This window comes from Poeciliopsis prolifica, unplaced genomic scaffold (assembly GCF_027474105.1).
Source record: "Poeciliopsis prolifica strain line A6 unplaced genomic scaffold, Auburn_PproV2 SCAFFOLD002, whole genome shotgun sequence".
Classification (NCBI taxonomy): domain Eukaryota; kingdom Metazoa; phylum Chordata; class Actinopteri; order Cyprinodontiformes; family Poeciliidae; genus Poeciliopsis; species Poeciliopsis prolifica.
This window is the reverse complement of record NW_026562377.1, coordinates 20,928,675-20,944,733: the sequence shown is the minus strand read 5'-3', so window position 1 is coordinate 20,944,733 and position 16,059 is coordinate 20,928,675. Positions and strand designations below refer to the sequence as shown.

At 39.0% G+C, this 16,059-nt stretch overlaps 3 protein-coding genes across 6 annotated transcripts in view; 2 read left to right on the top strand and 1 right to left on the bottom strand.

The window, feature by feature from the left end:
- The window catches only part of suco (SUN domain containing ossification factor), a 37,873-nt gene extending 35,233 nt beyond the window's left edge, over positions 1-2,640 (bottom strand). For all 4 annotated transcript variants that reach the window (XM_055044421.1, XM_055044430.1, XM_055044438.1 and 1 more), the window contains exon 1: positions 2,373-2,640. In XM_055044421.1, coding sequence (XP_054900396.1) covers positions 2,373-2,425 — 53 coding nt within the window. In that variant the 5' untranslated portion in view covers positions 2,426-2,640. The remainder of the gene's footprint in view (positions 1-2,372) is intronic.
- A 1,412-nt stretch (positions 2,641-4,052) lies between these two features.
- tmed5 (transmembrane p24 trafficking protein 5) lies at positions 4,053-8,992 on the top strand. The gene is made up of 4 exons (XM_055044606.1): positions 4,053-4,418; positions 5,568-5,665; positions 5,743-5,926; positions 7,158-8,992. The coding sequence occupies exons 1-4, from the start codon at positions 4,224-4,226 to the stop codon at positions 7,374-7,376; spliced, it is 696 nt and encodes a 231-aa protein (XP_054900581.1). The 5' UTR covers positions 4,053-4,223; the 3' UTR covers positions 7,377-8,992.
- Positions 8,993-11,077: 2,085 nt separating this feature from the next.
- pigc (phosphatidylinositol glycan anchor biosynthesis, class C) lies at positions 11,078-15,361 on the top strand. The gene is made up of 3 exons (XM_055044578.1): positions 11,078-11,267; positions 12,749-12,982; positions 13,077-15,361. Exons 2-3 carry the CDS (start codon positions 12,755-12,757, stop codon positions 13,731-13,733), a joined length of 885 nt encoding a protein of 294 aa, XP_054900553.1. The 5' UTR covers positions 11,078-11,267; positions 12,749-12,754; the 3' UTR covers positions 13,734-15,361.
- The last annotated feature ends 698 nt before the right edge of the window (positions 15,362-16,059 follow it).

Genomic DNA, 16,059 nt, shown 5'->3' with positions numbered 1-16,059 from the left:
GATGTCAACAGCCGGCGCTAGCATGCCGTGGAAGCAGTGAGATCTCTTGTGCTGACAACGTGAGAGTAGAGGAGTAGCATGACAGAAAGCAGTCTGTTGCACGTAAGACACCAGAAATTTCAGCGTTAGCCCTGGTTTAGAGCTCTGTTTGGTTAATGCTAACAGCTTAGCTACGACAAACCTCCAAGTGGTCCTTCCCCACCACCCTTTAAACAACACGCTGCTGTTCAAACCTGAAAATGCTTGAAAACCCCAGGTTTTGCTGGAAGGACTTCATTCCCTTTTTTGTTTTTCTCCCTGCTCCTACAGAGAATTTGTTGAAAGCTGGCACCAGGGGAGGAGAAGCCAACAGCAGCATGCTAAAAAGAGTTTGAATTAGTAATGACTGCTGAACATGTCAGAGCGCAGCCATTAGGCGCTGCGCAGGAAAGTCCAAAGAGGGCACCAATGATTTTGACAAGCAAACGTTGCCTTAAAAGTCTGTTGTATTCTTTTTGCGCTCGGTTTTTCTTGAGACTTTTCCTGCACCATTTGTTTTCTGAGACAAACATGTCCATCTAAAAACGCTGAATAGGTGAGGATTAAAAAATACTGAAGAATGAAATATTTGTAAAAGAAAAAATATATATTTTACTGAATTCTACAAAACATCTCACCTAAAAAGATGTAATCAAAGGCCATCTCACAAAACTTCTTAAAAACAATGATCTAAAGGAATTGGAATGAATTCATTAAAGGAATATTTTGCGATTACGTGGAAGACTAAATATATAATACTCAAATTCTGTTTCTCATTTCCTTCAGATACAGAACCAAACAGAATTTTCTTTCTGCTGCTGTGGTCCTGCACTTTCCTGAGCTAGGAAAGGTTTTATTTATTAATGATGGCTTTACAAAACACTAATCCCTGGCACAATGAATAAAATATTAAAACTAAAAGTCTGATTCTAAGGCAATGAGGAAATGAGCCAAATACTGTTGTATTGTCCATAGGCCTCAGAAATGAGGAAATGAGTCTGATGCCATGTGTACAAAAACAAACTTAGTTCTAAAACTGGACATTAAAAGAAATTTGGAAATTTTCTTGGAAGTCAGTTAAAGACAGCAAAAAAGAAAAATAAGCCGTTTATTTTTCAACAGCGGATGAAACAAACCTTTCAAATGTTCAAACACAAACACTACAATAGGCTAAAACAAAAAAAAATCTCCAGCGCAGATCGAATCGGAAGTACAGTTCAATGGGATAGTTTGCCTGTCCTGAGCAAACAATCCAGATAAAGTTGGAATGTTAGCTGGACTGTTAATCTAATTCTACAAACCCAGCACATTGTTACCTGCTGCGTGCCTCCAAGATTAAGCAAATGCATGAGCTGTGTTAGAGCTATGAAAGAAAAACTTATACTTCTGCAAAAGCTTATCATTTCAAGTATGCAACTCATTTACAGGCCTCGGTTTACCTTTGTTCTTTTAATTAAAACCTGCCAGTTACTAGTTAAACTTACTACCTGGAACAACACTGATCATTTCTCTGAGTTCAAAGCTTCATATTTAACAGTACATGTTCAAACTATTTGAGTTACCAAAATCTATCTTGTTTTTAATCAACTCAAAACCATGCATGCTGTGTCATGGTGCGTTTATAGTAAATAAAATTGTGGAAATTCTTAGATTTGGTGCTTTTTATTCTGGGGGAGGCTGGGATTTATCCTGGCAATCGACAGGTAATGTCAATTAAAAGAAAATGGCCCGATTCTGATCTTTGCAAAACTAGTTACATGATTCAATAAAAATATTATAACCACCAAAAAATACAATACACTGATTTATTCCTATAGTTTTTCAGTATGTGTTGTGATATTTTGTATGTAGCTAAGAAAAATAAACATAAGTTATCTTTGTTTGGCCATTTTAAACTACAGACTAGTAAAAAATTAAATGTGCAGCATAGTTCTTTGATTTGTTTTAACCTACATGAGTCCTCCTGGGTAACATATGTCAACACTGACCAACTTGGATTTAGCTAGCTGAGCTGCTATCAACAGCTGGCCTCATCACCAGCCCCACAAACACATCCATTTAACCAGCAAAGGGGGTCAGCTACGATGACAAGCACAACTAAAGTCAGTTATTTTCTTAAAACTCACACATTCACTGAATCCAGCACAATGAAATAGGAATATATTGTTAGCTAATGTAGCAGGGGTGGCTCGTCTCAGTAAACATGTATACTGGTAAATATTGAGCAGCTAAAGACAAGAAATAAACAAATATGCCCGAGCACAAATGTGTGTTTAACGCGCTCAACCTATTCTTTAAACGCCTATTTGCCAAACATTTTGTAATACTGGGTGAAAACATGAGGCCAAGCTTACCAGCACAGGAGAGCTACAATGAGGCACACCAACAAAACGCGCAGCCTCTTCATTATCTTCCAGCGGGGACCGACATCCTCGCTATTTGGTTTGTTTCTGGTCTGTCGCGGCTGCACAATACATCGAAAACCAGCTGTGTGTTGGCCGTGAGTCTGCCTTAATTAGGACACAAGCAAGCCACGATGCCCTGAAGGTAAAACCCACACTTCAGGAGGAGTATAATTCATTACACGGACCTTTCGTCCGCCTCCTTTTCAGTTTCAACAGCCACTGCTACAGACGAGTTGCCGTGCTCCGGGTAATGTAACGCCTGCCCCAAAGATAACCAATCAAATCACAGAAAGGAAATTATTGACCAATCATAGGAGACTTGGTTGTGTCGTATTTGAAAAGAAGCCCCGCCTCCAGAATTGAGGATGAGCTGGTGGCTGTACGACTGGACGCGTCACGCTTTTTGATGAACTGATCAGCAAAGCACGCGATATTTCATCTTATTGCACAATAACACTACGTTTCGTTGGAAATGACTTGTTTTTTCACTTGTTTTTTGTTTGTTATCGGAATTTATGTCCTTAAAACATAAATTCATTTAACTATTTTCCTTTGATTAAATTAAAATGTGTTTTAGTATAAATTAGACTGATATTTATTCTCTAGAATTTTCTCTTTACCTGTGGCTTCTTTAGCCTAACCATAAATAACTAATTTTATGACTGCAAAGAGAAAACATCGTCTCTACACGTGTGCTTGTTATTTGACCCATTTTGTGCACCAGCGTTGCCAAATTGTCCCTTCGTTCTCATATTTACTTTGCACATTCTCCCATAAACAAACCATCATAGTCATTGTATTTCGGCTTATTTTTGTGTGGTTGGTATTTTGATTGGTATTTTTTTAAATAAAATATGGTGATAGATTATAATGCAAACGTATAAGTTAATTATATATCATTTCCACAATAATTTTTTTATTATTATTACAGAAGATTATGACAAACTCTGAGCAAATCTTGCTTGTAAAGTCAATAGCATTTATTTACTGATAATAACATTCATTACTCCCTATATTACAATTGATTTGTGGTTCTCAAAATACATTAAAAAACTAAAATATACTGATCCTCTTCTCTTCAAACTAAACTGTATATGAAAAGGGTCATGCAAAGGATATTTACATGAAACATTTTAGAAGAGATATTGACTTTGATTAGCTCGTGAATGTAACTGTTATTTTGTGATCTGAGATAAGAACAGATGACAGAAAAATAATTTACAACGAAACATCAAAAGGCTTAAAAACGTTCACCCTTGCGGGTTACGGAAGAAGTCACGCATGCTCAGTGTGAGGCTTTTGGCACACCAACACTGCAAAAATGTGACAAATTTAAAAGTTTATAGGTACAAACAAATTTGGAATATCAACACCGAAGTAAAGCGTCGAAGTTCAACATTTAATTTTCTTTGCTTTGATTATTTTTGATTACATCGAATTAAGTCGTCTGTCAAATAAACGACATATCCCACAATGCAGTTCGAGCAAGGCCATTAAAGCTGCCTTTTAGAGTTATTTTTTGTTTATTATCCGAACATATCGACTAAAAAGAGTAGGACATATTTTGAAACTTATTGTAGCTTCATGGGATATTAATTTGAGCCATACATAAAATTGTTGTTCTGATCAGGCGGGGTCCTGACGCGCTGGCAGTCTGCGCTGAGGCTGAGCACAGTTCAACAGAAGTCAACTTTGGGTGAACGTCAGAACATTTCACCGAAGTATTTGCTTCATCCCTGTGACTCTGCGTTTGGCCGCTGAAGCACAACTTTAGCTTTTTGGACTCTCGGGACCACAGCGATGAGCATGGAGCCGGTCCGGATGGTTCTGTGTCTGCTGTCCGTGTTTATCTCGCTGCTCTCGGACCGGTTGGTGGTGTTGGCTTCCTTCTCCCAGGCTATGGACAGCGACTTCACCTTCAGCTTACCTGCTGGCCGGAAGGAATGCTTCTACCAAACCATGAAGACAGAGGCCTCCCTGGAGATTGAATATCAGGTCATACACAAATATTGGACTGTCTGTTACCCACAATACTGAACCAGTTGGCTTTGTGGCTCACCCCTTGACGTTTCATAGAGTCAGGAACCAGTTTTGCCTGTCAGTGCACAAATTATTGCCCAAAAGGAATCTCTCTGTTTGACCCCGATGTGCACAAACATTTAGCAATCTGACTGTCTGGCCATGATGGACATTCCTAGCAGTTTTCCATTGCAACGTGTAGCTTTTAAGATTAACTGAGGGTTTCATTTTGAAACTCATTTCACAATGAGTTTTTCCTCATTTTAAAATGAGGAAAACTATAACTCCTCATATTTGGGTGACGTCTCACTACAGTATATTCAGTGCCTTACAAATGTATTTATGATTTGAATTGTTCCTATAAATTTCTCACTACTACCCAAACATTAATGTGTTTTCTTGGGATTTCATGTGAGAAACCGTCACAACGAACTGCACAGTAGTTTAATCATTTGTGGTTTTCAAATTGTTAATAATATTAAAAAATTATATCCAGCTCCCCCGAGTCAATACTTTGCAAAACTACAGCTTCAAAAAAATTTTTATGTCTCTTATCAGCTTTAAACTAATAGAGAATAACATTTATGCCCGTTCTGGAATAAATATTCAAGCCTTTCCACAAATGATCAATTGAAATTGAGCCTCACAGGGCTTCTTATGGGTTTCTTTCAATAATGGTTTTCTCCTTGTGACCTTACCATAAAGGTAAGATTTGTGGAGAATATGCCTAATAATTGTTCTGTCAAAATATCCAGTAAACAGTTGTGTTAAAGCAAAATCGACACAATATTTACAAATGAAGTGATGGTTTTTATTTTGGGATATCAGATTAAAGGGGGCTTTGCATAGAACAGTTTTTAGAAATGTATCAGCAAAAAGATATTAAAACCTGTTATTTCTCCTGCATTTTTTAAGTTTTGCACCGCTTTATGCTGATCTACCACACAAAATCCTGATGAAGTACATTAAATTGTACGATTGGAATATGAGCGCATGTAAAAGGTTAAAGCAGTATGAATATTTTTGCAAGGCTCCGAATACTGACAAGTTAACTATTTTGTCTCCTGGTAAGTTGTGTATTTGAGCCCTGGTGACATCTGTGGCCGTTTCTTTTACCATCAACAGGTGTTAGACGGTGCCGGTCTCGACGTGGACTTCTCCATCTCTTCTCCTTCCGGCCAGTTGCTCTTCAGCGATCAGCGCAAGTCAGACGGCGTCCACACGTGAGCGTCTCGAACAGCACGTCCATTGATTTATTTTGCACGTGCCAGATGTCCTTACAGCTCGTTCTGTCCTGCAGCGTGGAAGCTCATGAGGACGGGGACTACGCGTTTTGCTTCGACAACACGTTCAGCTCCATATCCGAGAAGCTCGTCTTCTTCGAGCTGATCCTGGACAACATGGATCAGGAGGAAGACCCAGACAACTGGAAGGAGCACATCATTGGGACAGATTCGCTGGACATGAAGCTGGAGGACATTCTGGTGAGGCAGACATTTTCACGCAACGTATAGTTTAACATGTTTCTAAACCGTCTGATCTCAGTAGCATAATCAAAAATCTGACATGCATAGTTTTCCTTTATATTTCCACTTGAGTGTTTTAGACGTTGTCCCTCTGTTGCCTTGACACAGTCCCATTAATGAGCCAATAACTCCCCCACAAAGCAGCATCCTGAGAGATTCAGCGTGTCACAAGAACAGAGAGAGTCACGAACACACAGCTTGTTGTTAGTTTCGCCACAGTGACTAGCACTGCCCTGTCCCTATAAATGGCTCTTATTTCTGCCAGAAGTCACAGAGCCATGACGTGGTAAAGAGCAGGAAACGTGTTTTCCAGATGTGGAGGAAGTTTCTTACAAAAGGAAGGAACATACCCGACTGCACAGCTTGCTTAGGAACATGTCCCCGCTTTGCTTTGCAGATGCACTACAAACCTGCAAAGTCTTACCCAGTATTTTTGGTCAAGTTTCTAGTGCAAATATTTTAGGACAAATAAGACAAAACTAACTCGTGTACATGTTCTGCAAGATATAGGAGCTTGTTTTAAGTCAATAACGTTCTTTTTTTTTTGAGAAAGTACTAGATATAAGAGACATAATATGCTGGTGGAAAAGCAATTTTTAATTTCAAATATGGCAAAAATGTCTTGTTCCAGATTATTTCATAACTAGCACTGTTTTATCAATGTTAAGGAATTGTTGACTTAAAACAAGCTCCTGTTTCTTGCTCAAAAGTAACTTGTAAATTATTTTTATCTTATTCCAAGTGTGCCAAGATATTTGCACCAGAAACTAGAACACAAATACTTGGTAAGATGTTGGATAAGCGAAGTTGAACACGTTTCTCAACCTGTTCCGGTTGAACAAGTTGAACAGGTTGAACGGGAAACTTATCCTTATAAGGTGATACGGATCACTTTATCTACTGCCGTCCTTGGTTTCCAATGTCGACAAACATTAATTGTTCGTTAATCCAGGTGGATTTATACCTGGATTAAAGTGCACACAACTTTATCAACTTTAACTATAAACTCATGAGGTTATATCTGAAAGCAAGTGGTTCCTCTGGGTTTTTATTTAGTGGCATCAGAGTGAAGGGAGCTAAACATAAATGCACATGGCACTCTTAAAAAGTATTCGTGAAAGTGATTCTTGTTTCCTTCAAAAATTTTATGTATATACGATTTTTTTTATTTTCATCCTCTGTCTCCCAGGATACCATCAACAACGTGAAGTCTCGCCTGGGAAAAAGTGCGCAGATCCAGACGCTGCTACGGGCGTTTGAGGCTCGCGACCGGAACCTCCAAGAGAGCAACTTTGACAGAGTGAACTTTTGGTCGGTGGTCAACCTCGTCGTGATGATGGTGGTGTCGGCCGTCCAGGTCTATTTAGTCCGCTCACTGTTCGAGGACAAGAGGAAAATTCGCACATAACGTCGCCTGGGGCTGGACGGACACAAACCATGAAACTAACACACGTTAACACAGTTACATTAGGGACGCTTTTTTTGTTTGTTTGTTTTTGTTTTCCTCAGCATCATTCTGTCTTTCAGATGTTTGCAGAAACCAATAGTGGTTCAGGACTGATTGGCCACTGTTGTTGCTTCAGGTTTTCTGTCCACCGGAGCTTGGGAATGGATCACAAGTGTCGACTAGCCATACCTCCACTCGACAACCTTTTTACAAGAAAAATGTTTTCTCTCTTTATAGCTTTATACTGTTTTAAGGTCCTTCTTAGCTGCTGTAGTGGTTTACACAACACGTCATAACAAGTTTACGATATGCAACTACTTTTCTACTAGAGCAGGAGCGTTACCAGGCCAGTGGCCAATTTGCAAATATTGTCTCGCTATTTTTATTTTTTTTTCCTGAGTGAAGGTAGTTGAAGTTGTCACTTGCTGCTGGGATAACTTATTTTTGCCAAACAGTTTGGTAGCATGTCTTAATTACTCTGGAGAGAGAAAAAAAATCTACATGTCAGTTTTGAACTCATCTCTGAGGTCTGTGAAGTTGGCAGCAAGTATGAATGCTGTTGAAAATTAGACGTGCTTTGTTCCCACACAGCTGCCGAACAGTCAGGTGTGTGGATTAGTGGGGTGGGGCTGCGCTGGAGCGGATGAGACGGGGTCCGCGGCGTCCACAGGCCTTCACGTCCTGCTGTGAAGGCCTGTGGCTGCTGGTGGGTGTCTGCTTACAGCCCACCTACTCTGTGAAGACGGCGGGTCCGCTTGTCTGTCTAGTGACAGAGGGCTATTTCTGTGTGACTGACACCTGGAAGGTCAATGCCACACCTGCTCAGTTTAACATGATCCTCTACAACATCAGCATACTCTTAGATGCTTCTATCTGTGCTAAATCTATACTTAAAAAAAAAAACTGTCATGATTATTGCACTGCCTTTGAAAAACATTTTTAACAAATTGACTTTGGGCCCTGGATCTTTGGAGGTGGGTTAGACGAAGAACAGAGGTCCATCTCAGACCACCTACTGAAGGTCTTTGTTTGTTTTGGGTTTTTTTTTTGCATTTTCTCTGTTAAAATTTTGCTGATTTAAAAAAAAAATCCCTAAAGGTTTTCTTTATACTTGACTTCACTGTTAAATAACTTATGCTATAAGAGTAAAGACACATCATGAGATCAGGCCTTTACTTCAGAGCCTTATGTTTAAAGTGCATAACACCAAACATTTACTAGCTGTGTTAATATTATGCAAATTAAATGGGTAACTTGTTCCCCTTTTGTTTGTCTTTAATCTATACGAAGCGCTCATCTGCTCAGCTTTCATCACTGTGTGGATATGTTTGTTAAGATTATGGTATTCTTATAAAAGATTGATTTAAAATGATTTTGCAATCATAGTAGATTTAAAAATTTCCAGTAGTATTTCTTTGTTACTGAGAAGGAATAAAGTACTCTGTTACTCTTTTAAAACATATATTTTCTACTATTTTGATGAAGCAGTGGAGGCAGGTTGAGGGAACATGGCATTTATTCCACCAATGTCCTGCACTTGTAGATGTGTCTAAATTAAACAAGTCTATCTTTTCTGATCTGTGTGTTTCCTTGTGTGTCTCCACAGGCAGATCTTTTTTAAGGGGACCTTTGGTAAAAATCCCACAGTTTTGAAGATTTAAACAATATTTATGAAACATTTTAAATGTTACTGAAGCACTGCATGTCTACACATGCTGAGCTCCATCAGCATGTTGCCACCATGAGCATCGCAATTCAAGAATCGAATAATTATGGTTTAAAAATTAGTTAGGGTATCTACTCTGTATAGCCTGCAGTGAACTGCTCAACAGAGATGCTGTCTTTAAAAAAGAAGTTATCGATGGTTACTTAGTTGTCACTCCTTGGCTGTCTTAGTTTGTTTTGTTTTTTTTTTTGTTGTTTTTGCAATTGTTAATATTTCTAAAAACAAATTTGTCTTTTTAGTAAGCATGAGAACAGTGTCCTATAGCTTCTTTCTGCCTGCTAGGTGGTAGTGTGCAGCAGCAAAAGCAACAGGGGCAATGACGTATTACTCTACTCTTTAGCTCTTTGTCTGCTATCTCATGAAAAATACGCTTTAAACTTGAGATCAGAGGTTTTAAAAATGCTGGACTGCTAAAGAGATTCTGCAGTAGTTCAAATGTCACAGAATAAAGTATTTCTGGTTCACTGGTAGAGAGAAAAGCTTTAATGGACAGCTGCTTTTCCTTTTGAGTGAAGCTGCAGAGAAGAGATGATCAGACAATTCTTCAGTGCAGCAGAAGACGGCCCTTCTGCGCAGCGAATCCTTGCAAAACACAGTAGTTCATGTCAGAAATGTTTTTCATTTTGATCTATAATGCTTAACCCTCTATTTGGTACCATCTGGATGAAGAAGTCCTGGAAGCGCTGTTGAAGTGTGACATCGTCTGAAAGAAATATATGTCATGTGAAATGGAGATGCAAACCAGTAAATGTCTGGAGTATTTTATTTATTTATTTTTTTCTAAAATGAAACTCTAAGGACCTTCAATTATTCTCAAACGGGCATACAATCACCACTGGATCTCTCTTTGTGGCAGATTTATTGTTTTTTTACTATATTTCAGGTAAATGTGATCTAATTAATTAAGAGCTGAGTAGAGCTAACAGCAAAAAAAAAAAAAAAAAAAAAAAAAAAAAGATTTCTTCAAGGATAGTGATCTTGGCTTAATCAAAAAAACTACTTAAGGTAAAAGTGCAGTGGAGAAATATTTGGTGAACCATACCGAGAACAGAAATAAATGAACTATAGATTTATTCTTGGTTTTTTTCCCCCCAAACTTAAATGTTTCATATCATCAAAAAAAGAGATAATCTCAGTAACTGCAAAGAGCAGCTAAAACTGTGTTTAGTAAGATGAAATAAAACTACTTAAACAAACTCCCCTCTTGGTGAAAAAGTGTCTCCTAAGTTTAGTAATTGGTGTTGCTAAGTACCATCAAGCATTTAGAATTACTAGCAATTAATTAGATTCACTCTTATTTGAATAATTATCCTAATTAAGAAGCTTTGGAGAAGTTTCAAGCATTAACAGCCTTTAAAATGTTCAAGTGATTTCTATCCATTGGGTTGGGATTTTGGTAGAACTTACCTTTGTTCTGGATGTTTGCAGTTCCTCATATCGCCTGCTGATAGATCTCGTTTCTGAGAAGCTGTATAAAACACAAGAATGTGTAATAGTAGAACACAAGCCCTCTTAACTGTAAGACTTGTAAGCTGAAAAATATCAGGATACCTTTTGTGGGATGAGCTGATCTGTTCATTCCGACTTAAAAGTTCAGTGGAGAATGGGCTATGTATATTTATTACAGACATCTTGTTAAAACAAACAAAAACATAAAATTTATTAGAAAATGGCTGGCAAATATTCAGAATTAGAAATGCAATTTTATTTACATATTTATGAACAAATACAAGTATAATCAAACTGTATTGACATAGATGTGTCAATCATTTTGAAATGAACTACATTTGTAAAATGTGAATTAAAACTTAACTGCCATGTACTCTATACTATATAATATATAGATGTTCTATATTTCTTGTGCTACATTGGATCAAAATCATTTAAAATATAATCAAATAAACGCGTAGTTATTAAGTTAGCAACTCATTTATCAAATAAATTAATGAGTACCATTAATGAGTAAACTTCTGGAGTTGGACAGAGCAAAAGTAATCGATTAATTACTTTATCAACCTCTAACAGCAGGGGGCACTGTGAGCACCAACCGACTGATTTACTTCCGGGACAATCAGGGGATGAAGTGAAAGCGTCTGCGCCCATAGCGACGAATAAAACCAGCCTAGGTAGGTGGATAACGATTTGATAATATTAAACTACAGGAGGATTATAACCAACCCTGAATATATCTGAATGTATCTCTAAATGCGTGTTCAGTAGAACAAGGCTAGTTTTACATTCACACCAAACCGGAAGAGCCTGTGCATCAAGCCTGATCAGCTTCACATCAATTCAACAGAAAACACTAATTATACGTCCCAGGTTTTACTTGGCTCTTTTAATAGTAGTAGCAGTGATTAGGAATGACAACTTCTTAAATTACTTCCAAAGTTATCAATAACTTGAAACTAAATTCGCTTGCTGGGCTAAATATCCCTGGATGCTTCACTGGCGTTAAAGCTACTGGCGTTAGCATTCATTTCAAGTACAGATTTCTTTTCGTCTATGAAGCAGCAACTTGCCGTCTGTTTGGTTTTCTATTAGTTTGACTGTTTGTTTTATATCGTCATTTTAAGAAACTAAAATCTCTACCCAAAACAAACACAAGTACAAATACCCTGGTGACCTCCCAGAAGGCATAAAAGACATTATAAGACTTGTGTTTATCTGTATTCCTCTTGTCCCTATTGCTTTATTTCAGACTAAGAGCGATTTGAATTTGGATTTTTTTTCTTTCTTCACTTATTTATTTATTTTTTTTGTTGAACTTTAATAGACCGATTTCTAAAATTTATAAAATGCTCCATAGTTTTTGCATTTCCCATATTTTCTATATGACCACGCCCAGTTAGATGACCTCATGTCAAAACACTACATGAATATCATAGCATATGTAGTTCTTCATTAACGAATTCTTCATTAAACATACAGGACAAATTGGAATGGCCAGATTTGATTATAAAATATATTCATTGATCGTTTTGAACTGTTTTACATCAAGAGGATTTTCAAGAATTTTCTAAAGAACTTGGGTCCAACTCGAAAACAGTTGCCAGGTAGACAAGAGTTGCCTGTGAGTCCAACCGTAGCTGTTAGCCCCGCCATGCATGAAGTGATTCTCACTTCATTCATAAAATGGTTTATTACTCAACCCTTAATGACATCGCTCAAGGAGGACACCTAGTGGTCAATGAAGGGAGGTTTAAACGAGAACCCTTCATCGACTCCCACCAATATGGATATTAGTCTTTTGGGGGGGTTTTTTGTCTAATTTAATGAACTATTTAAAAGGTGCTCCTACATCCATGGAGTATGTTGTACAAACAGAAACTTTCTCCCAGGGCTGGTGAAAATACACATAACATGACAGATTTTAGCAAAGTGTGTTTTGGGGGTCATTGATTAAGAGCTTCATGGGTGTGTAGGTGAAGAACAAACAAACACCACTAAGTGTGTCCGTCCACAGAAGTGTCCAAGATATCTAAAGTAATTAAATTTAGCTGTCATTTAGTTAGCTGTTCACTTTACTTGCCTTTTTGCAAAAGGAAAAAATAAAGTAATAGCTACTTTGACCATACTGCTCTCTGTATGTTTCTGTTTGGTAAAGAGGGCAATGGGGCCAGATGGGGCCCTGAGTCAATCTGTGCCCTGGCGGAAGGTGCTGTGGGAACGGCAGCCGTTTCCTGACAACTACGTGGACCAGAGGTTCCTGGAGGAATTACGGCGGAACGAGGGAATCCGGCAGTACCGCTACTGGGCCGTAGTGAAAGAAGCAGGCTTTGTGGGACAGCAACTGTCCTGTGTGGCCATTTTTATCACCCTCTGGCTCTACATGGAGCAGGTACACCTGTAGAACAGCTTTTAACTTCATACTGTTTTTGTTCTGAAGGAAATCTCTGATTGGTCGACATCTTGTTCTTTTGTTTCTCTCACAGGGTCTCCTTGCTCCTGAGACTTTGTTTTGGACCAGTCTCACATGTGCCCTCCTGGGTTATGGACTCTACCAAGCATTGACCTCTCAGACTGAATCCTGCAGTGACCACCGCACACATTTGGCGGATTCACAGAGCGCCGTCCTGTTCCTTTCCTTCACCTTCGGCTTCTCGCCAGTTCTCAAAACATTAACAGAGTCTGTTAGCACGGACACTGTATATGCCATGTCAGCTCTGATGCTGCTGGCCCACTTGGTGTCGTTTCCCTACGCCCACCCCTCTCCCCCGGGCAGCCTCTCTTTGAACGCTGCGTTGTTTGCCTCTGTGTGCTTGGCCTCGAGGTTACCTGGTGCTCTGCACACCTTCGCCATGCTCACCTGTGCACTGCTAGTGTTCGCCCTGTGGCCTTGTCTGCTCCAGAGGATAAGGGCGAATGCGCCCAGCCAGTTTACTGGGGTGTGTGTGGGAGTGTGTGTCGGAGGAGTAGGGGGTCTGGGATCCCAGTCACTTGGGGGAGCTATGCTCTTATCCCTGGCTTTAGTTAGTGTCACGTTAATCTGTCCCCTGCTGTTGGTCAGGCTGCAAAGGCAAAAGGACAACATCCACGGGCCGTGGGATGAGGCTGAGATTCACGAGGACCTGAGCCGCTTCCTCCACTGAAGAACAGATCAAACTAAGCTAGTTTTGACCAAACTGGCAATTGGCTAATTTTACACCACTCCTTTTTGTGCTGTACGTATTTTCTGACAGATTTTTCTCAATGGTCTGTTTGGACAGCCACAGCAAACTGTGCTTTCCACAGACGGTTCCGAATGATAACGCTGCTACTGTTTTCTAAGCACTGACCTCAACTCTTCTATAAACGGTATGATCCAGTGTGCTGGGCTGACCTGAGCTACGGACCAATATGAAGCCATGCACCAAGTTTTTAATGTTCTGATTTTTATTGACTTCTGTCGTACATAGGCAAAAGGGCTCCGATTACCTGGGTTATTTTACTTCAGTTGGGTAAACCTCACGATGTACTGAGAATAATTTTTCTATCTGGGTTGTGGTGGTGCCGTGTGCAATTTATGGTGGAAGTTTTAGCTCGATTTTAAGTGATATGTAACTTTATTTGCTTAAAATGCGATACTTAGAAACGGTTTTGAAATATCCACAGTTTCTTAAGAGGTGCACTAAAAAAAAAAATTTTTTTAAATCAGTTTGCTAAAAACTAGAAAAATCCATTCTTTTTTGATAAGTGAATACACCTGCTCAGTGCGTCAAGGTTGCACTAAGTACCAAATCCAAACTGTGCAAGCTGTTATTGTGGGGAGAAGACTCCCGAGTTGTTGTTTTTAACATTCAGCGAGGTGTTCAAATCTGTTGTCAGAGGAGCCACAACAGTTGTTTAAAAATAAACTGTATTTTCTGGCAGGCGTTCATTCCCGCTCCTTTACAAAGGAGCGAGCTGTCATTTTGCTCCTTCATCATTTCAAACAAAAAGAAATACCTTGCAACATTTTGCCAAATTTATTTTATAACAGAAACATTAATGTTTTGAGCTCTTTGTTTTAGAATATCCCGTTTTTAGAAATGTTGGCAACCTTTTATACGTCTTAAGAGTTTAGGTGTGGCCTACCCTCAGCAGCGAATACTCTGCTTGTTTTTACAGTTAGTAATGCTATCCACACACTACTGGTCAAAATAGGACGCCTAAGAACATTAAAAAAATAACTCCAAACGTTTTGAAATATTATTAAAAAAAGCACAGTTGAACAATTTGTCTCGTTTTCTTATGTGAATAATTAATCACTCTGTAACATAAATGGCAGAAATATTTTTAAAAACCATTGTCAATGTTGCAATTTAAATGTATTTATTTATTTTATTTTATTTTAATTTTTTAGGTAAAGGTCAAGTTCTTCACCTATTAGTTACAATAACGTGAGCCATCATTTACATAAGCAGGACTTCTGTTTTTATATCGGACTCCTCTGCTAGGCACAGGTTATATCTGGCTCACTCGGTCCCTGATGAGCGGAATGTCAGCCATGTTGATTTAAAAGACAGTGACGTCAGCTTTTTGCTGATTACAAACACCTGTTAGGCTAATTGAAATATCTCGCATAAGTCACTTTTTATCGCCAGTTTCAATATTTTGTTGAGTAAGCTGATCAAACATTATGTCGTTGACTTTCACTGTTGTTTGTGAAATAATTAAAAAACTTTTTTTTTGAGAGTGGGTCCAAATAAATTCCAAATCAACAAGACAATGTGTTTGTTTTTCTCTTCCATTTTACCTTTTCAGTGCGGTTGTAAGAGGCAATGTGTCATAAAACAGCTACAGCGAAGATTATTATTATTATTATTTTTGTTAGTAGCTGTCAGTTATGAATGACACGTTGCGCTAACTCGACAAAGAACGTGAACGCAGCCGCTCTACCGGTAGTGCGCTGTGGTCGCTAGGTGTCGTACCTTCACCTCTGTTCTGTGGTTCTTGGTTCCGGATGTGACTGGGGGCTTTGAAACCGGCAACCGAGTCGGTGCCATGGTCGAAACAGCACTGCGGAAGAAACTGCACTTTCACTACGGATTCACCCGTCTAAGGCAGTGCGGCGTCCTCAGAGAACGGCAAAGATCAGAGGTCGTCATGGAAACAGCCGGTCTTAAATCAAGCGAATCTCTTCGGGGGGGGGGGATGAGGAGGAGGGGGGGTGAGATCACCGGTTTTGAACAAAAAGTTTTATCCGCGAAAAACAAAATACGTTCCTAAGTCTAAAAAAAAGGGGAGGAGCATCAAAGAAATAGTTCAAACGGAGTCGTAATAGTCATTAGGACAAAAACAAAAGTCATAACGGAATTTAAGCGCAGTTATGCTGTTGCCATGGTGAGAATGCCGCATTCTTAACAAGGTAGTTTAGAACGTTCTAAATTTCCCCATGGTTTCAAATATCTATCCAATCAGAACGAGCGGGAAAGGTTCAAAATTTAGACTGTTTTA

Excerpts from the sequence above, each read along its gene's own strand:
- pigc (XM_055044578.1), top strand. The coding sequence starts at position 12,755 with ATGGGGCCAGATGGGGCCCTGAGTCAATCTGTGCCCTGGCGGAAGGTG. Across the intron at positions 12,983-13,076 it reads TCTGGCTCTACATGGAGCAG|GGTCTCCTTGCTCCTGAGAC; the intron begins GTACACCTGTAG and ends TTTCTCTCACAG.
- tmed5 (XM_055044606.1), top strand. The coding sequence starts at position 4,224 with ATGAGCATGGAGCCGGTCCGGATGGTTCTGTGTCTGCTGTCCGTGTTT. Across the intron at positions 4,419-5,567 it reads CCCTGGAGATTGAATATCAG|GTGTTAGACGGTGCCGGTCT; the intron begins GTCATACACAAA and ends TACCATCAACAG. Across the intron at positions 5,666-5,742 it reads AAGTCAGACGGCGTCCACAC|CGTGGAAGCTCATGAGGACG; the intron begins GTGAGCGTCTCG and ends TCTGTCCTGCAG.